Source organism: Anguilla anguilla, chromosome 8 (assembly GCF_013347855.1).
Source record: "Anguilla anguilla isolate fAngAng1 chromosome 8, fAngAng1.pri, whole genome shotgun sequence".
NCBI classification, from domain to species: Eukaryota; Metazoa; Chordata; class Actinopteri; order Anguilliformes; family Anguillidae; genus Anguilla; species Anguilla anguilla.
In genome coordinates this window covers 49,480,699-49,505,481 of record NC_049208.1, presented here as the reverse complement: position 1 = coordinate 49,505,481, position 24,783 = coordinate 49,480,699, and the positions used below count along the sequence as shown (strand labels likewise).

The window sequence follows — 24,783 nt, the reverse complement described above, 5'->3', positions numbered from 1 at the left end:
ACATTGGCTCTGTTATACATAGGCATCTGCTATGCATGCCAATGCGTATGCTATACAAAATGCATGGAGAGTACACAGTAAAACGTCCAGGGTTAATTCAACTCTAACAGAGTACGTACAGAGTACACATGATCCCTGCTGAGTTCAATAGGGATCATATGTACTCTGCGGGAGTTGATTTAACACCGAACGTTCTCCTGTGTAATCCCCATGCATTTTATATAGGGTATACACATCCGTTACGTGTTAGCCGACTAGCGCGGCGAATGCGTCTGGAGGTGTGTCGGTTAGCGAAACGCACTCCGGCCGCAGGAGCGCTGTCCGTCTCCTTCGCTCGCTCTCCGCGCTTCTATTAAAGCGTGTAACAGACTTTTCGTTGGAGCTCTGTCACTGAGATAAGTAAGCTATGGTAAGATAGGTAACGATAATGAAAGTAGAAGAGAGTAATGGTTCACGGTGCACTATCTTGCTGTTTATTATTCTCAAGTAAAGGTTAGGCACAGATAACTTGACAGGAATAAGAGAGAGACAAAATGGTGAATACCCCCATATATGTAGTGTGGCGTGTCATCAAAACTCCACCCCACCCACCCAAGTTTTACCATAGATATACTGTAGTTCCTAATACAGTTCATCCTAATACAGCCAGTGGTCTCCACCAACCCTGGTCCTGGAGAGCTACAGGGTCTGCTGGTTTTTTGTTTTCACCTTAAAATCAGCACCCAGTTGAGACCCAAGACACCAGGTGAGTTGAGTCAACTGTGAGATCAACTGCTCTAATTGATTCATGAAGTGCAGAGTCACTATGAGAACCAGCAGACCCAGGGTTGGGGACCACTGATCAAGGCCGAATCCTGGCCGGCCGAGAGGGCGAGACGGCATCCGGCCTGGTTTCCGATGCGCAGAGAAAGGGGGAAACGAACGCCGTCCGCATCCGGTAATGGCGCTCGCTCAGGACCGCCGGCGACGTCGCGTGCTCAACAGGAGCGAGCGAAGGCGGCAGTTTAAAATCGGGCGGCCAGCTGCGCGCCGTCAGGTGAAAACGGAGAGAGCGCAATTATCCGCGGCGCAATTATGGGCGCCCGCCGCGCGCGCAGATTCGCCCCGGGCTCCGACTCCGACTGCCAGGACGGGGAATGTCAGCGGAGTAAGCGACAGGCCCGCCCGGGGACCAGTCACGCGCGAGTGCGATGCGTTTTAAAAACCCGCGTCTATAACAAAAAAAAAAAAAACAATGGCTGCGCTTTTCATCACCGTCACCTCTCAGGCGTGAAGAGGGAGGCTTGCCTGGAACCCCACCAATGGTAATCCCCTGAATGAAAGGAGGGTGTGTGCCAGGGGGTGGAGGTGGGTGGGGGGGGGCAGGGGGGGGGGGCAACAGGTGAAGCGTGGGACAGCTGCACATTCTCAGACCCACTCTGACCCCACCCCACCAACGTGGCACCGGGGGGAAAATGCATTCTGGGAAAGGTGCGAGAATCCTCTATTCAATTTGGCAGCGACTTCTGACACGACTGGTGTCTCAGGTGTTTTTCAGACGAGGGGTTCTCCCGAACAGAAAAAGAGGAGGAGACCCACGGGCCCGTTTGCAGCCTTCCCTGGCCTATCGCCCGGAACCTTCTCCCATTCCTTTACCACAGGAGCTCAGCCACCTTGCTGGGGTTTCTCTCTTTGCTAAAAGCATTTCATTGTATTTGGTTCCAAAAGCTATCATTGCTGTCCCATCCTCCCCACAGAGGTCAGACTGGACTAGAGGCACCTAACAGTGAAGCATGATATGCATATATAGTCACACACTCACACACACACACACACACACATACACACACACACACACACACACATACACAAACACACACACACACACACACAAACACACATGCATACACACACACACACACACACACACACACACACACACAAACACACATGCACACACACACACACAGACATACACACACAAACACAAACACACAAACACACACACACCCACACACACACAAACATACACACACACACACTCTATTTTTGGAAAGGGGGTGTGAGAGTGGCATCGGAGTGACTGAAGCAGAGAACTCCCGAGGTACAGCAGCTGAACCTGCCGTAAATATCGTGCACAGATGCACAGAGACGCACAGCTACACACTCACAAACACCCATACACACCAACACACACACAGCTATACACTCACAAACACCCATACACACCAACACACACACAGCTATACACTCACAAACACTAACATACACACCAACACACATACAGCTACACACTCACAAACACACATACACACCAACACACACACAGCTATACACTCACAAACACACATATAGACTAACACTAATATACAGCTATACACTCACAAGCACACATATAGACTAACACTAATATACAGCTATAGACCAACCCTGACAAACACACACTGACACCACATATGCACACTGTGTACACAGAGTTACATGCTGACAAACACACACACACACATGCGCACACACACACATGCACAGATGAATATTATCACAGAGAAACATGCACTGACAGTACATTGCATTGCACCAAAACTGACTCAACACAAATACACAGTTGCAAACCCACACAATACGCGCTAAAACACAGGTACACAGTGATGTGAACTCTGTACACACTCCGGGACATATACGTCAACACTGACCCAACTCACACAGACAGATACAAACCAACACTAACTCAACACACATACTGGTGTTCATGAAAAGGACTGACACTCTGAACACCAAGTCACAAAAGTGCTGAGGCATCTCCTGGTGTTTGGACAAATGTCTGTATTTAGGATTAAAATCATTCATAACATAACATAACATAACATAACATAACATAACATAATGATGAGAACAGGCCATTCAGCACAACAATGCTCGCATTTTCCAATCACTAAAGTGCACCCAGTGCTCACCGTTTCCCTACAAATTAGACAGTATTATATCAAGCCTGGTCTTGAAATCCCCCAGATTTTCTGCCTCTACTACATGACCTGGTAAGCTAGTCCACACAGCGGCTACTCCCTGTGTGAAGAAATACGTCCTAGTGTCTGTGCGGAATTTACCTTTTGCTAATTTCCATTCATGCCCCCTTGTTCGACTGACAGAATTCAAACCCGAAGAGTTAGAAATTGTGCATTTTACGAACTGTCGCTCTGTTCTCTAAATTTCTGAAGTTTCCCCAAATGACCAAAAAGATCTGCTCTAATGAACTACCAACGTTACCCGTCATGAGCATAACCTTCCAAGACCCGGCAATTCTTAGGGGACATGAGTCTCTGGTCCAAATCTCTAGAACTGTATATTCTACCGTGCTGAAACCTACACTACAAGGGACATTCAATAAAAAAAAGATACATTTAAAAAAAATATATCTTCACTGTTTTTGTCACCCAGGATACTTGTTTTATGTCCAACAAGACCAGACCAAAACCTAGCATATGGCTGGACCGAACCGGCCGACCAATGGTGTAACTTCATCACTCACTCAGTCACTCAGTCACAGACATGCGCAGTGTAACTTCATCACTCACTCAGTCACTCAGTCACAGACATGCGCAGTGTAACTTCATCACTCACTCAGTCACTCAGTCACAGACATTCGAGTTTATAGGGCCGGCCCCGCTGTTGCGGTCCGGCCAAAAATTTAAATACCGTAACTTTTTTTTGCTGGTGCTCAGGGGAATATTTGAGAGGCGTGACCCGCAGAGCTCCTGCCGAACTTAACCGCGTGCCGACCGCCCCGCTTCCCGCCGGAGGAATTCCGTGGGAAAGCCGGGAAAAGGCGCGCAGATCAATGCGTCGCTATCGACAACCGCAGAACTCCTCAAAGCCGGATTTCCACGGGCAAATGTCACAGGGCGCCCTATTTCCCTGCAGACTCAATACCAACCCACCCCCCCCGCCCTTTACCCTGGCTCTGAACTACAAAATGATCAAAGTGTGTCATAAGTACGGTGCTTATCTTTTCTATGCAGAACTCAATCAAAGAGTTTCAAATGACTTCAATCACACACACACACACACTGAAATACACCTGGACACGCATACGCGACACACACTTTTGCCGTCTCCTGCAATCACCTGCTCATATAATTTCCACCGCCAATTTACACTCAAAGGACCCACAGTATTCTCTTCCTGGAAAATGTTTAGGCTGTAGCCAGGCCCCAATCAACACGCGGAGGCCTACCTCGCTATTTACCGTCAGGCGTTCCTGCTTTCACAACAAGACGCGTTCAGATTGGTTACACCTGAGACGAGGAGGTGTCAGTTACTCCTGGAGAGGGTGCTGATTGCCGCTTTACAATCAACTTTGCGCGTTCGCCTTAGAGGTAGGAGAGGTTCCCTTCGCTCAGCTAATAAGGTTTTCTGGGAATGATCCCGGGAAACGTCAGGAAAGTTAGCGCAAATGCGGGGCAGGCAGCACGGACGTTTATCCGGGTTCCTGGATGCCCCTTGGACGTGGTCTTTAGATAACGAGGAACGCTGCAGGACCAGGGATTCAACGTTTTTGGTGTTTGAATTGTGGATGGTCATTCGCGCTGGTTTTTTTTTTAGGAATGCGAGCAATGTCAAACTCAATCTGGCATCACAATACCTTCATTCTTAAAATGTGACACGCAGACTCCATGATGTTTCTTCAAGACTCTCACAGAACCGTCTCTCATTTTAAGTCTACTTTTTATGCATTGCAGAGTCTCATCAATTATTTTTTTTTTACTGTTTTCTTATATTTTGATAGTTACAAATTTGGATTATCTACTCTAAGCTCAAATCTATGACATTAGCATGTTGTCATAGGTCAACTACTTTCTTTAAACCACGAGAGTAGCCATCGTTGTAGATAATAATTATTCCTATTAAGAATATAGCAACAAACACATAAACTCTGTCATATATCTTACCATTCAATTATATTCAATTAAGATGTTCTCTATAATTTTTTTAAATAATATGCTTAATAGACTGATGGGCCTTTTAAATAAAGAATGCAGCCTCTGATGGATTTAAGTTTGTCTGTGCATTTCACTCACTCTTTTCCAGCATCTACACTTTTTGCCAGCCACTGGAATAATGAATAAGTAGAGCGGTGTGTGTGTGTGTGTGTGTTTGTGAGAGAGAGAGAGAGAGGGGGGGTGACATCACAGACTTTCATTGTGTCAAAACGTGTTACATTTTGCTGCTAGCGCTCACCGGGTGTAAGGTGTAACCCCCACTTTCCTTTTAAAACATTTTTGGAACCTCGTTCTCCTTCGAGCCTCATCTGCGTGTAAAGCAAAGTGTAGTTTTTTGAACGCCACGCGCGTGCCCCCCCCACCGGCCGCTCGTTTCCGCGACGACCGAGCCGACTTCGTTTCCCTCGGAGGAGGAGCGTGGCTCGCCCCGCCTCGTCCCCCGGAGGAGACCACGACGTCGTCGGCGGTGCGGGAGAGATCAGGAAGCAGGGAAATCTCTGCTCCAGACGGGAGCCGCAAAAAACACGGGGAGCGAGAGGAGCAGACGTCAGGCGGCGTCCGCGCCGTGCGGGCGCGACCTGGAAAATTGCCGAGGGGGGATTAGGCTCGGGCAACGGGATTGCGGCTGGATTGCTTCTCGTCGGGTTTGGGCGGGGGCGAAAGCTCTTCTTTCAACCGAAAAAAAAAACACTTTATATCAAGGCGGATTTACCAGGACAAATTCTGACGTGGGGTAGCGTTGAGTCGGAGAGGTGACACGTCGGTCGACGAGCGTTATCCGTACCGAGCGGCAAGGGACGGACATAGGGACGCAGGAGCAGGGCTGCGAGCAAGATACGACCATTTTAGTTTGGGGCCATACCTTTCAAACGATGTCTCAATGTTTTGCGGTTGGACGTTGTACTAGCGTTCACATCCGTGAAGCATTTAGTCTCCAGTGCTTATTCGTGTGATGTGAATAATGAACTCAGAACGACTTAAAGTTCACAGGCTGTGAAATCTTCTGCTGAGCTTTCCAGTGTTCTGAGAGCCCTCATCAACAAGACTAAATTATGAAATCGTTTAGAACAGCGCACACGATTTCAGTGCAAAAACACTCGATTCTGATAGCTGTCAGTTTCATGAATAATAAACCACGCTGCTTACAATGGATTCTGTCAACCAGCGTAATGGAAAATGGCGTACTGGACTTCAATGTCTCGTGTGAACTGGAATAAATGTACATTTTAATGAACAGTAATGAATGTTTATGTCATGTAGTGCTTCAGGTCTTATGCATACCCCTTCAAAGAAAGCATCACTAAATTGAGAAATGGTGTTCAGAGGGAAAACAGAGAGAGAGAAAGTAAGCTCAACCCTGAGGCCACACACACACACACACACACACACACACATACACACACACAAACAGAGACACACACACAGACACATGCACCAAACACAGATGCGCACACACACACACACACACACACACACACACACACAGACACATGCACACCCAAACACATGCACACACACATACACACAAACATGCACCTCACCAGAAGCTTCTCTACTGCATGCCCACCCTCTTACTTGCAGACAACCGGTAATTTTGTTTCACCATCACGCAAAAAAAAATCCCCAGCAAAAACCAGCCCCCTCCATCCCTTCAGGTTCTGAAGCAGTACAAACTCATTAACCATTAGCCATCATAGAGCCCTGATCAATACCTCTGACCTCACAATACGTCGTTACCAATGACAATGACCCTCACTCCAGCTGCACTGAGAAGTGCTGTCCAGGTACGCACAGAATGCTGGACCTTCCATTTCCCATCTGCTAGCCTCCGAGCAGTGGGGAGCTGTAAAGGCTTCCGCACGCTTCAAACGAACTTCTGTTCGAATCAACCAATAGCGTCGGAGAGCTCCTTGCTGTGTCTGACCATTTTCGTAACTTTAGGAAACCAACATTTTGAAGTCCATGCCGGCTTTCTGCAGTGACTGGGCAGCTGTGCAAGGGGCAGGGTTTCAGGTGGTCTGCAAATACTCCAATGGCGGTAATGACTACTTCCTCTTATAACCCCGCCCCCTCTCTATGACGGACAGCTTTTCGGCCCACAATCTAGTTTAGCTACTTAGTCGGGCATGCATTCTAGTGAGGCACGAGCAATAACGCCGTCCAGCACGGTCGGACAAGACGTTGTGCGACCCAGTTTGTTTGAAGCATGCAGAACCCCCAGCAAGCCGGTTCTAAATGAAGACCACCCACTCTTCCTCTTTCCTGTCTCCCTTCCTGCTACCCCGCCCCGCCCCCCTTCTCACCTTGGTGTAGACGCCCCAGGAGAGCTCCGTCTCGATGACCATGACCACGATGCCGAACATGCCGAAGATGAGCGCGTAGTCGCTCAGCCTCTTCCTCTTCTCGAACAGCGCCCTCCGGTGGCCCAGCTTGTAGCCGATGTTCTGGTTCTTCCGTTTGGTGGCCTTGTGGGCACCCCTGCCTCCTACTCCTCCTGCACCGCCCGCTCCGCCCCCCGGCCCGCCCCCGGCCCCGGCCCCGCCCCCGCCCGCGAGGTTATTGGCCCTGCTGCCCCCGACGCCCCCCCCGGAGCCCCCCAGGGTGGCGCGGCTCCCGGACAGGGTGTGGTTCTGGTGGCAGGCGGCCGCCTGGTTGGCGGTGGACTCGGGGTCCGGCCGGTGGGGCGAGTCGGGCTTGGAGGAGATGACGATTTCGGGGGGCTCCGGCGGCGGCCCGCCCTGCGTCTCCCGGTCCCGGTCCCGCCCGTCCCGCCCTTCCCGCCCGTCCCGCGTGTCGCTCCCGCTGTCCGACTCGATGAGGTTCCGCCGGGACGAGCTCAGCCGGCTCAGCGGCTTCACCACGCTGCCCGTGTACTTGTACGAGCTCATGGCGATTTCGGTGAAGGGGTTGCTGTCCCGCCGGTGCACCAGGGGGCTGGCCTGCCGGTGCTTGCACCCCCGCTCGCCCCTCTCCCGGTCCCGCTCCCTGTCGGAGCAGGGCGTGTGGGAGGAGTAGAAGAGGGCGTTGTAGGCGGGGGAGTTCTCCCCGCTCAGGCTGTGCTGGCTCCCCAGGCAGGAGGAGAGGGGGGTGCTGCTGGGGCACAGCGCGTTCGGGATGGAGGGGGGCGCCTGCTGCACCGACACCAGCGGGAGCCGGGGGAGGCCGGCCGGGGGGAGGCAGGGCCCGGTCGGCGAAGGGGTGCCGTTGAGCCGCTCGACGCCGGACACCCCCGTGTGGTTGGAGTGGTTCGCCCCGGCGTGGTTGGAGGCGGTGGGCGGGAGGGGGAGACCACTCAGGGGAGGGGGTGCGCGCTGGTCCTCTTCCTCACCGCCGCCCAGCAAAGCCAAGCTCAGAGAAGTGGGGTTCTCCATGACAAAGTGAGGCGCTCCAGGTTGCTGCGTCTCGAAGAGGCTGGAAAACGAGAGAGAGAGAGAGACAGACAGAGAGAGAGAGAGAGAGACAGAGAGAGAGAGAGAGAGAGAGAGAGAGAAAGGGTGAGCGGAGACAAGAGGCTGAGGTGTAACGAGGGAGGGAGGTCATAACAATTGCCGAATGAAAAGAAGGGACTGGAGGGGAAGAAGGGGAGGAGAGCGGGTAGATGGAGAGAGTTGAGAATGGATTAGAGGGACGAGGAGAGGAGGGGTAAGCCTGAATCGGTAAGGAAGCGGAGGATGAGACGTGATAGATTTCTACGGAAAAGTCTAGATGCTACACGCGGTTCTATCTAAGTTCATGCCTTTGCCCCTGACAACTGGAGTCAACCCCAATCACCCCCAGTCCCCTCGCCAATATCTCACTGTCCTTCATTTTGTGTACACTCCCCAATCTCAAGCGCACCACAATATAATGCTCTTTTGTGCTCTCTAGCCAAGCAGGCAAATTCTCTGGGAATATTTTGAATATTATTGAAATGATCAAACAGATCTGGCTTCTATTCAATAGATGTGACGTTCAAATCTTTCCGAGGACTGGTATTCTGTGAGTCACACAAAGATCATTCCAGTATGACACTTCCTGTTTGAAATTATGGAGTGTAAAATCTAATCTAATAAAATGTATTTGCTGACATTTTATCACCTTATGCCCTATGGTCATCATAAATGTCCATTTCATTAATATTCATCCATTTCCCACACACACTCACTCTCTTTTTTTGCTAAAAACAGACATTTCCCCCATTAACTCCAGGCACCTGTATGTTTCTGTTCTTTTCTCTCTCCTCCCATCTCCTACCTCTCCTCTCCGTTGCTCTCTCGTCCAGTTGTTGATTCAAACGTTGAACGAAAATATTCCTCCTCACTTTTTCTTTTTCATGTTGTCGCGATCATTCCATCATTGGTCTTCGTTTCTTTTCCTCTTTTGGCAGACGGTCTTTCCTTATGGTGCTATTTTTCTTTTTAACCGTTCATCTTCGCCAAGTCGTGTTTGGTTTTGTTTCGTTGTTACTGTTTCGCAATAACCGATATTGTTTTCCCTTTTCTCTTTAAAGCTGCCGGGTAATTCAGATTTGTATCCCAACGTTGCAGAAATCTGTCTTGTTGCCGCTGCAAAATAATTCATTTGACAAGAGTAATTTCACTATTAAGCACCGATGTCATAAAATTAGAGTTTGCAATATTGTTTTTATTAGCAATACAACACACGCTGGTTAGCTTATGTTATATGGAAAATCAAAAAAGGCAAGGCATTTCCATATAAATCTTTTTTTTAAATCAAAATTTTTATTCACAGCTAGCCTATAATGCTTCCGTTCACTCACTGTCTTTCCCTGCCCCTTCGAAAGCAACGTCCGTACTCCTTCGACTCTCAACTTCTCTCTCCCTCCCTCCCTCTCTCTCTCACTCTCTCTCTCTCTCTGTCTCTCCGCTGGCTGGCTCCTCCCTCGTGTATTTCTCATTGGCCAAACCACGGGAAGAGAAATAAAAATGAAAAACGATTAAATTTGTGTTTAGCAGATATTGCGTCCACCGGTCACCCGTCGTCAGACCGTTTTTACAACACAAGCCACGGGGAACTTGCTATAATGATTTTGTGATTTTAAAACTTGTCATTGTGGCAGCTGTTTGAATCACTCGTGTCTTGGCAAGTATCATGTAGTCAAACTGAACCTTATTTAATTATTGTTGTGGAATGTATATTAAACAGGTATGCTTATTTGTGCATTTGTATACGTGCGCGTTGCATTTTAATATGGTCAATGGTTCGCTCGTGCACTGTAGGGTGAATATAAGATCCGAAGAAAACTGTGGCAGTAGCAGACTTTAGTTGGTGGTTTGCTTGCTGATTGCTTGTATGTATATAGTATCCCAGTTGTTACTGATGGTTGAGGATGTTGCAACTAAATAATTTTGTTATTTAGTTGCAATATAGTAATGTAAACAATGGACTGTTGATATTGCATGATATGGCAGGCCCAGTCAACCTTTTCATTCATATACCAAGCGAAGCCTTTGGAAACGTTGACTTTGTTTGTTAAGGAAGAGAGTAAATCAATAATAAAGTATTTCATACTAGATTATATGCTCGGCACTTGAGAAACATTGACACATTTCCAGAACCTTTATAAAAACATCTTAAAGCCTGCTGCTGAATGTGGCAGTTGCGTATTCCAAACCAGATCATCCAATTTAAATGCAAACCCTATTTTGTTCTGCCATCCAGCAGAGGATTTGTCCGAGTATTGGAGACTTGGAGACGTACTGTAATTGCATACGCAATGACCACCATGAAAAAGAAAAATTGTAGGTCCAATCTTCCAGACCGACTCCCCCCAAATAACTATTGGACATACTGCAATAATTTGACTGAATATAAGATTTTACTGTAAATGTATTTTTAAAAAGGTATTTTAAAATATGTATTTGACCTACATCAAATTTCCACAGATGTGGATAAGAAAGTGTAATGTAATCACAGCTACCGTTATTTTCTACTGTTTGTCAATTTTGCGTCTAAAAGACTCCCAGTAGGGCCGTCGGTTTCCCAGTTGCATCTCCACGGTCTGCCAAGCTCTGCGCGACCCACGCAGTGATGACGTCGTGCGCTTCCCTGGGGATTTGCTCAGAACTTGGTTGTTATGAAAACAAGCGGGGGGTCGCGTGCACACGTCTAAATGGCCATTTGCGCTACATGTATGGAAGGCCATTATTCCATATACATGAGCGCTCACAAGACAAACACGACTGGAGTTTAAATAGAACAGTGCACACGCACCACAAATGCAAACACAGGGCCGAAAGTTAAAGTTGACTGTCGATGCACAGTTCTAACGCGGTAAGGTGCACACCCGATCCTCTACATGCATTGCACGTTTATAGAAGTCTTAATGAATGTCAAACGTGCCATGTGGTGCTCAATTTGGAGTTATGTAGACAATGTGCGTACCTCTGAAGAAAGCGCTATCCTTGGCTTACTTCTGTCTCATATTACACTTTCGTCAGCTTTAAAAAACCAAAACTTTATTTCAATTATACAAATAATTACAACAATTGCATACTCAAGGAACACCTTCATACATGAGATGAAACATCTTCAATATTAAATTAAAGTCCAGAGTGCTTTTCCTCCACCGCTTATCTTAATTTCTTCTCTCGTTCAGATGTGAGCACTGTAAGTACATATGCCGTATACACAAGGGACCATTTGACTGTGCAGGTCTCCTGGTGGGAATAAAGTCTCTCTCTCTCTCTCTCTCTCTCTCTCTCTCTCTCTCTCTCTGTAAACACAGGGTACTATGCATTTACGGTAATGGACAATTTCACGAGGGAGCCTATCCATCCATTCGTTTTGACAGTCCATGGATGAAAGTAGATTAAAATAAATGAAGGATTAATTTAGAATGAATAAATACACCTGAAAATTAACACAAAATATTTAAAATAAGAGAAAGGAGATGGATTGCGAGAGAGAAAAAAGAACGATTAATTTAAAACAAATTAAGTATTCAATTAGATTAATTAATAGACACCCCAAAATTACATTAAAATAATAGAAGGAGATTAATTTAGAGAGAGGGAAAGGGAGAGAGGGAATAAAAAAATATCTTTGGCAGTACTGCAGTGCGGCTGTGGACTGTACATTTTGTGCCTTAATTTGTGGTCATTGATAGCCAGTTGCATTCGTTGGTTCTCAGAACTGTAAAACCTCATGCTCCACTTAAACCCGTCCCGTGGTGCATTGTGGTAAATGTGCTGATAGAGTGCGTGGGCTTGAAAACATTAAAAACCGCACTTGCACCATCAGCGCGTCAATATAACCAACCGGCCACTGACACGGCGGTCAGCCACTGAGACGCTGGTACTTTTCGTAATAACCAGCCATTAACAAAGCTGAAAAGTGCGTCGCCTGTTGATGATATCAGTGTGCTGATCGTGCATCCGTGGTTGCACCCGCTGCCATCAGCACATCGCATGGATTTTATTATTATTATTATTATTATTATTATTATTATTATTATTATTATTATTATTATTATTATTATTATTATTTGACGGATGACCAGGCGCCATCTTAATCCCGAAAACAATCTGCCTTTATGGCTTTTTCATACTTCGCTATTTTCGTTTTTAATCCGGATGAATGAACAGCCCGGCTGTGTGCCAGAGGCCGGCCTGAGAAAAATGGCAGATATTAATAAAACAGCGAATGTGGCCGGCGCTACAGAGAGCCAGGGCCGCTCAGCGCCACCCTCTGACCTCACAGCCTGAAGAACCGAAGCTGAGAAGCACAGGTGGACTTAGCATTTGAATACATTTACTGGGACTTGCCTCTGTGTATTTTTAATGGGAGGTTTAGGATTTTTTTTTTTCAAGCCACGTAGAAGATGGAGGGGAAGACAGGAGGTCAAGTACTGGGGAGATGGGGTTTAAAATTACACTTAGCCGAAGAGCAAAACTCAGTGAGTGAAAGGAGGCCATGGAGACAAGGACAGCGTGGCATTACACGTGCTAAAAAAAGGGGGGAAACTGGAATAGGGAGGGAGGGGGGAAGAGGGGGAACTAGTGAAAGTGCGCTGTTTATGGTCTGCGTGACTAAAATTAAACCCGGCGGAAAAGGTCAAAGGTCAGAGACATAGTGAGGACAATGACATCATGGGCAGCTGTCGAAGTATTACAAAAGGGAGAGAGAGGGAGAGCAGGGCGTGAGCACAGAGGGACCAAGTATAGAAGGAGAGAGAGAGAGAGAGGGGCAGAGAGAGAAAGAAAGAAAAATAGAGGCAGACGGGGGGGGAGAGGGACTGTTGGAGATCAAGGAAAGATGGCAGGAGAGAAAATAGGTGCGAGTTTTCGAACAGGAAGTGTATGGAGATTGAGACTGCGCCCATGTTTGTCATTTTAGTAAAGGTTAATTAAGAGCAGGGAGGCAGCTTGTGGTACTACAGAGAGTATTGCGTCTTCTTTGACTCATACCCTGCACTGCACCCTGTATAAAACGAACGGCAAACGCAGTATTAATAATTCAATCAATCGCCAACGTCTTGCAGTCAGCCATGCATGCGTAAGCACTACAAGCCATAAAAATGTCCAGGGTTAATTCGATTGCGACAGACGTCAGACCGGTCAAATACCGGGTCGGGGTTAAAAAGCGTTATATCGGAGTTGAGATTTTTCGAGAAAAACCTTCTTCTGGAGCTTGCCAATGCTGTTTGATAATTCGGGTGACCCGACACCCTCACGAGAGGGTCTAGCAGCAGTGCGTCATCGAAAACTTTATTACTGAACGCTGCGACGCTCTTTGAATATGTTTGCCTACTTCCTTTATGGTTAATTATTTCGTTTTTAGCAGTGTCAAAATGGGGGCACTCAAAATTTCACAAAATGAAACTTCAATTCAACTTTCGCCTTTTGTCTGGGTACACACACACACACGTACACGTGCACACACACATGCACACACACTCACACGCGCGCACACACACACACACACAAGCTTATGAGCACATTCCCTAAAAGGCCTGAAAGATGTGACCTCACACATAGCCAGTTAATTAGCATATTCACAGGTGGCCGCCTAATGGATCCATTCCGTGCCCTTGATCAGTTGTCACGGAAACACGATTTAACAGAAGAAAGGCCAAGGCGCAATCAGCTTTTTTTCCCCCTCATAACTGAAAGCATTCAAGCCTGCCTTCCAGACTGCTGGGTTGGTGAAGGCACCCACCGCGAGCAGAGGGTGGACCGCGTGAGCTGTCAGATAACAGGCCCGTGCCTGACCAACGCCACCTTACCAGACTGCGACCGCTTTCGGTCCGAACGGAGCGCCACGGTGACCGGACATAACTGGATACCGGTGAAATTACCACACCTGGGGCAGAATTATATTATTATATTATTATATTATTTCTGTGCCCAGGACAATAATATTTACCACAAGTTCACGGACCATTGGGGCCCCCCCCCTCCGCCTCCAGGGGCCAGGACAACACACCTGGTAGTCCTCCCCGCCCCCCCCGACAGCGGCCCCATAGGTATGGCTGCAAGCTTGTCTTCCTTAGGCCTGCCGCAGGGTTAGCTCCGCCCAATAGCGTGACACACGGCAACAGACCCACCAATGAGAGAAGAGTTCCTCCTCAGTCACCCCCACCCCCGCCCCCACCACCCTTCTCCTGTAGCGCTATCAGAGGGGCGTGTCCGTGGTTGCCGTGGTCCTCCTCCTCCTCCTGCTCAGGTACAGGTGGCGGAGCTGTGACTCCAAAGGCACTCCCTAAACCCAAATTAGGGAGAAAATTTGGAAAATACCCCCCCCCCGAAAAAAAACATAAAGTAAAACTTGAAGACCACTAGAACTGCACGGTTGCAAACAGCGTGCTCGCGGCTAATTGCATGTTCTCCAGACAGTCTAACAACCCGGCTTGTCTGCAGCCACTGCAGTCAGGGCTATTATTTGCCGCGTCCTTTGGCTCGGATGACGCCGAGAAAATGTTCTCTCCCTTTCCTTCTAAGTGGCGCGAGCCTCTTTTCCAGGCGAAATGTTTCCTTGTTTTTTGAACCGGAGACGCGCTGAGAGTGAATCGTGGGAGACGGCCACGGACCGTCCGGGACATTGATTTTTTTCCAATGTTCCCTCGGCCCTTTACGTCCGCTCTTTGATGTCCACTTTTCATCTTTATCCCGATGTTTCCAAACCCCTGACTACACGATAGCGTTAATTATGCATGGCCACGCGTGATTTTTATATATTATATATTTATGAACGCTAGGTGGCCGCGTACCGGGGGGTAGCGCTGTATTGGCGGCTCTCCATTCATGCCCTGAATATTCAGGATAAGGCTTTCATTATTAAATATTAATATATTGCGCAACAAACCGCTGATGGGTTAGAAACCCTAAAGACTCCTGGGACTCCAGGACCAGGGCAGCCCACTCCTGATAAAATGCATGAAGGTGGTTTTTTGAGATGTTATGTTTGTTCCGGTGTTATTCCCGGTGCAGTGCGTGCAGATTTGCACTCTGTAAGTAACTACTCATTACACAGTTAACTCACTGGCCCTGGTGTTTTTTGTCTGAATCTGTTTGTTCAGGACTCTACAGTGTTCCCATTTTAGGTGTGCCTGCTAACATTGATGCGTGCTAACTTGACAATTGTCTAGGAGCCAAGGGCGTAGCTTTAGTTTGAATATTTTGGGGGGGGGGGGTGTTTAAATGCATGGACCCCAAGAACTGTAACTGTCTATCGGTGTCCGGTGACATACCCCCCTAGAAGAAATTTTTTTAAAGAACTTTTCAGGTGGGGAAAATGCCTACTTACTCAATGCAGGCTACTGATCGGTATATCCTAATCGTAACATGAAATGTGCATCTTAATAAGAAATTATTTTTCTCATTATTATGCTACGTGTATTTATTGGGGGTTATTTGGCCTGTTTTGTAATATTGGGGGGTGGGTGGGGGCAGGGGTATGACCTATCTCCCACAACATAAATTATGCTCTTGTTAGAAGCACATCTATTAATTATGATCCATTAGTGTGTTCCTCACTTTTTCAGCTTGGCAACACACGTGCTTATTTAAAAGAAAAACCAGCTACAGAGAGACTGTTTTGTGCATTGACAACTCTGTGGTGTAAAAACAAATTGCTGATATCTGTGTGGAATTTGTCTTAAACAAATTTCCACTAAGCCTTGCTGTTCAAGTGACAGAACTCAGCCTTGTAGTTCTCTTAGGTAATCCCTCTTATAAACTTACGAAGCTCAGTTAAAATCCTCCCTTTGTCTTCTTTTGCTACACCTGAAGTCTCTTAAGGCTTTCCTCAGACTTCTTACTTTTAGTTGGCCTTATTTGTACCATTTCAAGAACATCTCTACCTTTATTATAGTGGGGTGCCCAGAATTGTGCACCCCTAATGCATCCACAGACACACCCCCTTAGAAAACCCCCAAATTTGGACTCTGCAGTAGAAAGCAGGAAGTTCAGCTCCTTGGGGTTGTTCTGTCATCGCGTCCAATTTACGGAGGTCGGTGAACCCTTGCTTGAAAAAATTCAGGAGGCTGTCTCTTAGTTTAACCATGGCAACGACGAATGGTACTAAACCAGGACGCGGGCAAGCAGGGCCTCACGGGTTGCTGGATTTCAGACCAATCCCTGCTCTTAACTTCGTGAAAACCCGACCAATCATACGTCTGTCACGTTAGCCGCAGTTCTTGTTCATCTTGTGAGTGACAGCTAAAGGCTGTCCTTGTTTCCCTGGTATAAAATGCCTTTGCTGCGATCAGATCTGTGAATGGACTCTGATTGGCCCGCGCCGCTAATTGGCTATGACAGCCAGGGCAATCGGTGGAAACGAAAGCGCGGTCCTGCCGGAATGGAACCCGGCCGCATCCTTTACCGAACGGTTTTGCGCCCGGTGCATCAGTTTTATTAATGGCTGAAGGCAACTCGGCTTTTACAAGCTTTAATGAAGCCCCAGAGGCCCCCGATCGCTCACAGACAGCAGAGCCGCGATGCAGGGTGACATCTACAAGATCTCCTTCGGAGATACAAGGTGTGAGTACGTTTTATCTTCATCTTGTGTGGCTGTTCTGTGTGTCTGTGTGTATGTGTGTGTTTTAAAAAAACATCCCTTCTGTTTACTGATATATGTTTTGTATGGTGTTTTGATGTGCAGTTTTTCTGTTGTTTCAATTTTTTAACGGATTATGTTTTATTAGGTATCAGTTTTATGTATTTTCATTTAGGCTATTCCAGAAAATAAGCTCATCCTGGGTGTGTGAATTCTTTCATCCAGGCCATGTTTTTTTATGTTTGACTTTGTTAACTACAAATAAACATTTATATGTTTATGAACTGTTTTGAGTCATAATTTTACAGGTTAAATATAAACCCAAATTTGAACATGCAATAGCTTTAGCTTGTGGTAACAACCTTTCAATGTCTTTTATCTTTATGCCATGCACTTGATTGGCAGGCTTTTCTGCATAAAAACCTTTAGAAAGGATAAAGCTAAGCCATTTGTTCTGGATGAAAAATAAACAGTCCACTGTTGCCATGGTACGATGTTGCAGCACACCTGGACACGATTACATTTCGTGCACTGGAATCGGTTTGGACTTCCTGTGCAAATGGCACATTTCTCGGCCCGCCGAGGGCATTTCCTGTCCACCGAGGCCTAGACGTGACTCACCTTCACACTAACCGTTTGACCGAAGTCCTTTATCCGAAACAGGAAGTCAGGTCTCTTGTCATTCCTGGCCCGAGGGCGTCGCTAAATGAAAGACCCCAGCGCGACTTGCGGGACTAGTTTCTGAAAAGGTCGGGGTCGTCCGGCCTTGTTAAACGCTAGAAGCACTCTGGGAGCACCACCAGCACCAAGCCCAGAAACACATGAGAACGTATCTGTGCGGTGTTTCGACGTTAATATACAATGAGACACGAGAGACGGCTGGACCCAGCCATTGGACCGATTAACACCCCAAAAGTTTCGGCGAGATTGCGTGAAGGAAGGAGCCGGTCTTTCCTCCTAGACAGCCAACCCGTAAGTTAAAAGCACGAAGCGCAGCACATTGACTAATGGACCTCGTGCCATAAAAAACGAATCGGCGGCACTGACATTGCAAGATCTCCACAGGATGTAGAGGGTTCTTAATTCTCATTTCCGAGCAATGATTTACTGCAGTTGATTGAATTCGTAAATATTATCGACGGAAGCGCAATGATTACACGTCCCTTAGCTTCCTGCTTCGTATCCTTGCGTTATTTCTTCTTTTTTTTTTGCCGCTGCTGGTGTTTTATTTTTAAACCGAATGACACACGGCCCTGCGTGAAACGCTTACTCAAACCCTGAATTAAAGATGAAACTCAAGCTGGACTGTTGTGGTACTGAAAGCATATAGTGTGATAACACTTTTAATGGTGGTTTATGTGGCTTAATACGAGACTGTATTTGCTTCGAGCTATTTACGGTGGACCCGATCCGATGCTGATGCTCTTCGCCTCTCATCTAAAAGTGTTATGCCTCTGGTGGATGTCACTGGTGCTCATTTAGCTCACTACAAAGGCACTTACATCCTTTCACACTGTAAGTCACTCTGAAAAGGGCTATGTGCTGAATTAATGTGATGTAATGTAATGTAGTGAAATGCAATGCAATGTAGTGTAGTGAAATGTCATGTAATCGTGGTGGAAGGCCATTGGCTCACATTTGTGTGCGGTTGTTTAACTGGAAAGAAGTTGCTATCTGTGTCGGTTGTTCGCTCAGCAGAATTGGTTGGGTTGTTGGGGTCGAGGAGGCTGGTCTGTGGGGGTCAGGGTGGAGGTGACGTGTCAGCGTATGTCTCTCTGCCCCCCCCCCCACTTCACCCACCCCCCGGCTGTGGCGGGTTCAGCTGCCCGCTGGGGGTGGTTGATGGGGTGTTTCCGGAAACAGACTGGTGATCGGGCGAGTCAGCATGGGGTCGGGTGATTTGGTGGTCGGGGGTGTTTGTGTCCGCAATACCCAGTACCCCCTACACCTCTCTCTCTCCCTGTCGCATACATACACACTCATGTAATTTCTATCACACACACATACACATGTTCACTTAACTTTCTCACACACCCACTCGCTCACACACACAAACTCACGCACGCACACTCACACACATACATACACACATACACTCACACACACGTGGACGCATGCACGCAGACACACACCCCCACTCACACAATCACACATGCACGCATGCACACACCCACTCGCTCACACACACAAACTCACGCACGCACACACACTCACACACGTACATAAACACACACACACACACTCACACACGTACATACACACATACACTCACACACGCACGTGCACACACACACACTCACACACACTCACACACACACACGCACGCACACACACACACACGCACACACAAACTCAGGCACACACACGCACATGCACACACGCACACACACACTCACACACACACACACACACACACACACACACGCACACACGCACACACGCACACACACACACGCACACACACACACATGCACACACACGCACATGCACACACGCACACACACACTCACACACACACGCACACACACACACACGCACACACACGCACACACACGCACACACACGCACACACACGCACACACACACACACACGCACACGCGCACACGCAGGGGACATCCGGGGAGCACCCAGCCTGGTTTAAAGCAGGTGGCCCCTCAGCTGTCGCCGTGCTGGTCGGCGGGTGAGTCAGCGGAAGACGGCAGGGCGTGTCTCGCCCTCGGGGCCTGGAGGAGAGAGAGCGAGGGCGCCATAGCAACGGGGTCAGGGAGCGCGGAGGTCGCCCCGGCGTCCAGCAGGGGGCGACTGCACAGCTCCGGACTCGCCCCGCGCGGCGGAGGTCGCCGGCCAGACCGACCGAGCCGCACACCGAAGCTCTTGGCACGGGCGCCGCTGGGCAGACAGTGCTGGGGGATTGAGCTGCCGGCCTCCAGACGAGAGGAAATACATTACATTACATTACATTACAGGCATTTAGCAGACGCTCTTATCCAGAGCGACTTACACAACTTTTTACACAGCATTTTACATTGTATCCATTTATACAGCTGGATATATACTGAAGCAATGCAGGTTAAGTACCTTGCTCAAGGGTACAACGGCAGTGTCCTTACCCGGGAATCGAACCTGCGACCTTTCGATTACAAGCCCAGTTCCTTACCCACTGTGCTACACTCCGTCCACATACAGCTCTGGGCCGAAGCAGAGGTAGACATTCTCGCTCTTGGCGAGTTTCTTGGTGCGCCGATTTTCCTTGTTGCTCAGCATTTAATTGCTCAAATGAAGCCAGCGGATCCCACGGTTAGCGCACCCTTCGCTTGGGTTCTGCTATCCGGAACGGCTTCTGCTTTTTAAGGCGGGCAAAGGAACCGGCCGCCCGGCTGCCCTCGCAGGGCGGAGCGGGCGGCCTCGCCGCCGCGGACGAGCCCTTCGGAGGTCTCCGATGAGGAGTGGGCGGGCCCTCTGCTCGGTGACCCGCACGTCTGGTGAAGGTGAGCAAGAGCCGTTCGCAATGATTTAGGGCTCCCCGAGGGGGTCCCCGAGCGTGGTGTCCGTGGATACGGGACGTCCGGAGCTCAGGAAGGATTTTGAGGGGGGTGGGGCATCGGCTCGTTCCAGGAAGTGATGTCTACAAGGTGGGGCGATGACCTCAGCAAGACCTGTGTACCACAGTGAGAAAGAAAATTGTAGAAGGTGAAACATGTTTCCCATCTCTCCTCTCCTGCCTCCCCCCCATCCTCTGCACACTTCCTTCTCTCCTTTTACCTCTCAGTCTCTTTCTGAGTCTCATATTTGAACCCATGGATGCTCTGGGTTTGTGCTACTTAACCCTACGAAGACATTTCCGAGTCCGTGTTCTAGAACTCCATTGCTTTCAATCACCAGTAGTGATTGTGACATCAGCATTAGAATGTTCAGAACGTTCTCATCACGTTTGTGATCTCACACCTCAAAGGGACACTGTCGATACTTCACTGTGGTAGCGCGCTCTCATAATATAGAGAAAGCACACCTGTGGTGAATTATAATCAGAGAGTAAACCAGACAGGCTGTAATGATCGATAGCCCAGTCAAATACCAGGAACTGGCACCTAACTGGATGCTGTGATCCAAGAAATCAAAATTAGACGGGAAGAAAAAGGATACTGTGATGTTTGTTTGTCTCCCTTGGCTCTGTCTCTCTCTCTTTCCCCTTCTCTTTCCCACAGACATGAAAATCTGAATGAAAATATCAGGGGAATGTGGCCGTTGTATGGCAGGCTCTCCGCCGAGCTGCAATCAGGGTGTTTTATGTTGGAGCGCCATCTAGTGTTAGCGCTACACCCTGCTCCCAAATCAGGATCATTGTGCTTCCATCAATAGGGAGAGAGCATGGTTTGTTTATGTTGGCAGATCATTTATGTAACTACTTTAATACGCAACTAGTATCCATTCTGCACATCATAACTTATATAATAATGAATCCATCCATCCATCCATCCATCCATTTTGTAACCGCTTAGTCCAGATCACGGTTGTGATGGCAACAGGGCAAGCAGAGCAGCCCAGATAAAAAAAATAATACTTTCACATCTGTCAAAGCGGGTGCGTTTCAATCGCTTATTTCATTCGTCCTTTGTCTCCGAAGGTCCTCGACTGACCCGGAAGTGGATCGAGGTGAGCCATCGAGAGGAGCCAGGATAGTAAGCCCTGCCACGCGAGGGAGGAACCCCATTTTGGCTGCTTGGATTGGATTCACGATCTCATTCTTTCCGTCGCTACTCATGGCTCGTGACCGTGGGCGAGAGTGGGGGCGAAGATCGACCGGTAAACGGAGAGCTTCGCCTTTCAGCTCGGTTCCTTCTTTCACCACCAGCGTCTGATCCAATCGCGTCACTGCGGCCGCCGCACCGAGACGCCGGTCGATCTCCGGATCCCTTGAGATCCCGTCCGTGAACGCCAGCAACAGGAGGGGAGACAAAACGCACCCTTGCCGGAGCCATTACACCCACCCGTGTGCCAGTCAATTCACACACGATTAATAATGAATCCATTCACAGTCATATATCATAGCCATATGTATTGCAGTGCAATGTAATGGGTAAGGAACTGGTCTTGTAACCCGAAGGTCACAGGATCGATTCCCAACACTGCCGTTGTACCCGTGAGCAAGGGTACTTAACCTGCATTGCTTCAGAATATATCCAGCTGTATCGATGTATAGCTGCATAGATGGATGCAATGTAATAAGAATAAGATGCAATGAATGGAGTCAGTGGGCCTCGATCACATGGACATCTTCTTTGCTTACACACACACACACGCACACGCGCACACGCACACGCACACGCACACACACACACACACACACACACATACACATATCTAAGTTAAAGTCCTCCTTAAATATATATTTAATCAACACTGCAAGTCCAATTACTGTACATTTATACATTTCTGCAATATTCTAAACAGTATTTTTATTTTAAAAAAGTTAAACATTCTTTAAATGGCTTCTTCTTTTGCACTATCCAGATGTTGCACTTTCCAGCTTTGTGATTGATTTTACTTTTAAAATTTTTTTTAATTTTGCTCGATACACTGTTACACTGTTCCTCGTTGGAATTGTTTACAGTTACATATTACAATTTAGTCATTTGGCAGATGCTTTCAGCCAAAGCGACACACAGAAGCGCTTTTCACAGGTTGCTAACACCACTAGAGGGAGCTAGAGACAGGCAAACTTAAAATCATACAAGTGCCACTGCCTTACCTGTGAAACAAAGGGAGAGAAGGATACTTAATTTTTTTACAGAAACATTCCAGCAACCGCTGTAGCTTCAGTGTTTCTACTTTAAAAAAATACAGAAGTAAAGCTAGTGATGTAGTGTTATGAAAAGGTGGTTGTTTTTTTATAAGTATGTGGAAAACGCTGAACGAGCGGTTACAACTCCGACCCCCGACGCATGTGGCGGGGCATCCAGGCCATCACGGACTACAAACCCAGCTACACCTCCCCCCCAACCAGCGACACCTCCCTCCCTGACAGGCTAAATAAATTATACACTCGCTTTGACAGGGACAACCAGGAGGCGGCCATCAAGGCTGTACTCCCTGCAGACCACCAGCCCCTTACACTCGCCCCCACCGACGTGTGTGCTGCACTGAGTAGGATCAATGCACGCAAGGCTGCTGGCCCTGATGGCATCCCCGGACGCGTGCTCAGGGCCTACGCTGGGCAGCTGACTGAGGTCCTGACTGACATCTTCAACCTGTCACTGGCCCAAGCAGCTGTCCCCACGTGCTTCAAATCCACCTCCATCGTGCCGGTGCCGAAACACTCCTCTGCAGCGAGCCTAAATGACTTCCGCCCTGTTGCACTCACCTCCACCATCATGAAGTGCTTCGAGAGGCTGGTCCTGGCTCATCTCAAATCCTGCCTACCACCCACACTGGACCCCTTCCAATTCGCCTACTGTCAAAATAGGAGTACGGAGGACGCCATCTCCACAGCGTTACACTCCGCCCTCTCCCACTTGGACAACAACAACATCTATGTAAGAATGCTGTTCATTGACTTTAGTTCAGCATTCAACACCATCATCCCCTCCAAACTGATCACCAAACTTGGGGACCTTGGTATCAACCCCTCCCTCTGCAACTGGATATTAGACTTCCTAACCAACAGACCTCAGTATGTTAGGTTAGACAACCTCACCTCCTCAACCCTCATCCTGAGCACCGGCATCCCACAAGGCCGTGTGCTGAGTCCTCTCCTATACTCCCTCTTCACCCATGACTGCACTCCTGTACATGGCTCCAATACCATTATCAAGTTTGCAGACGACACAATGGTGGTTGGTCTCATAAATAACAACGATGAGACAGCCTACAGGGAGGAGGTCCAGCACCTGGCGGCGTGGTGCGCCGACAACAACCTGGCCCTCAACACTAAGAAGACCAAGGAGCTCATTGTGGACGTCAGAAAGACCAAAGGAGGCACGCACACCCCTATCTGCATTGACGGGACGGAGGTTGAGCGTGTCACCAGCTTCAAGTTTCTGGGCGTCCACATCTCCGAGGACCTCTCCTGGGCCCTCAACACTTCGACCCTGGTCAAGAAGGCTCACCAGCGACTCTTCTTCCTGAGGAGACTGAGGAAAGCCCATCTGTCTCCTCAGATTCTGGTGAACTTCTACCGCTGCACAATTGAAAGCATCTTCACCAACTGCATCACAGTTTGGTACGGCAGCTGTTCTGCCTCGGACCGGAAAGCACTTCAGAGGGTGGTGAAAACCGCCCAACGCATTACCAGCACTCCACTCCCAGCAATTCAGACTGTCCAGCACAAGCGGTGTCTGCGGAAGGCACGCAGCATCGCCAGGGACACCTCTCACCCCAGCCACAGACTGTTTGCCCAGCTTTTCCCCCTCAGCTGCACCACGGTGACAGGCCCCCCCCCCCACCCCGGATACCCCCACCTGGACCCCCCAGCCCCCCCCCCCCCCCCCCCCCCCCCCCCCACTCAACTTACTCCAATGACTGAACCTTGCACTGCCGCACCTTGCTGATAATATATTTATCATATTTATACCGATCCACTGTCTATACTGTTTATAACTGCCTATACTGTTTATACCACATTGTATTGTATTCATATTTATCATATTGCGTTCATATTTATTCACGTTCATACTGTATATACCTTAGCTTTTCATTCCATATTCTTACTGCACTTTACTGCTTCTTTTGCACTTCTGCTTAGATGCTAACTGCATTTCGTTGTCTCAGTACGTGTACTCTGTGCAATGACAATAAAGTTGAATCTAATCT

At 48.3% G+C, this 24,783-nt stretch overlaps 1 protein-coding gene across 1 annotated transcript in view; it reads right to left on the bottom strand.

Moving 5' to 3' along the window:
- LOC118233697 (small conductance calcium-activated potassium channel protein 2-like) overlaps positions 1 to 9,814 on the bottom strand; it is a 47,952-nt gene extending 38,138 nt beyond the window's left edge. The window contains exons 1-3 of the mRNA XM_035429567.1: positions 9,736 to 9,814; positions 9,210 to 9,520; positions 7,280 to 8,387 (exon numbers count right to left, since the gene is read on the bottom strand). Coding sequence (XP_035285458.1) covers positions 7,280 to 8,347 — 1,068 coding nt within the window. The 5' untranslated portion in view covers positions 8,348 to 8,387; positions 9,210 to 9,520; positions 9,736 to 9,814. The remainder of the gene's footprint in view (positions 1 to 7,279; positions 8,388 to 9,209; positions 9,521 to 9,735) is intronic.
- Positions 9,815 to 24,783: the final 14,969 nt, after the last annotated feature.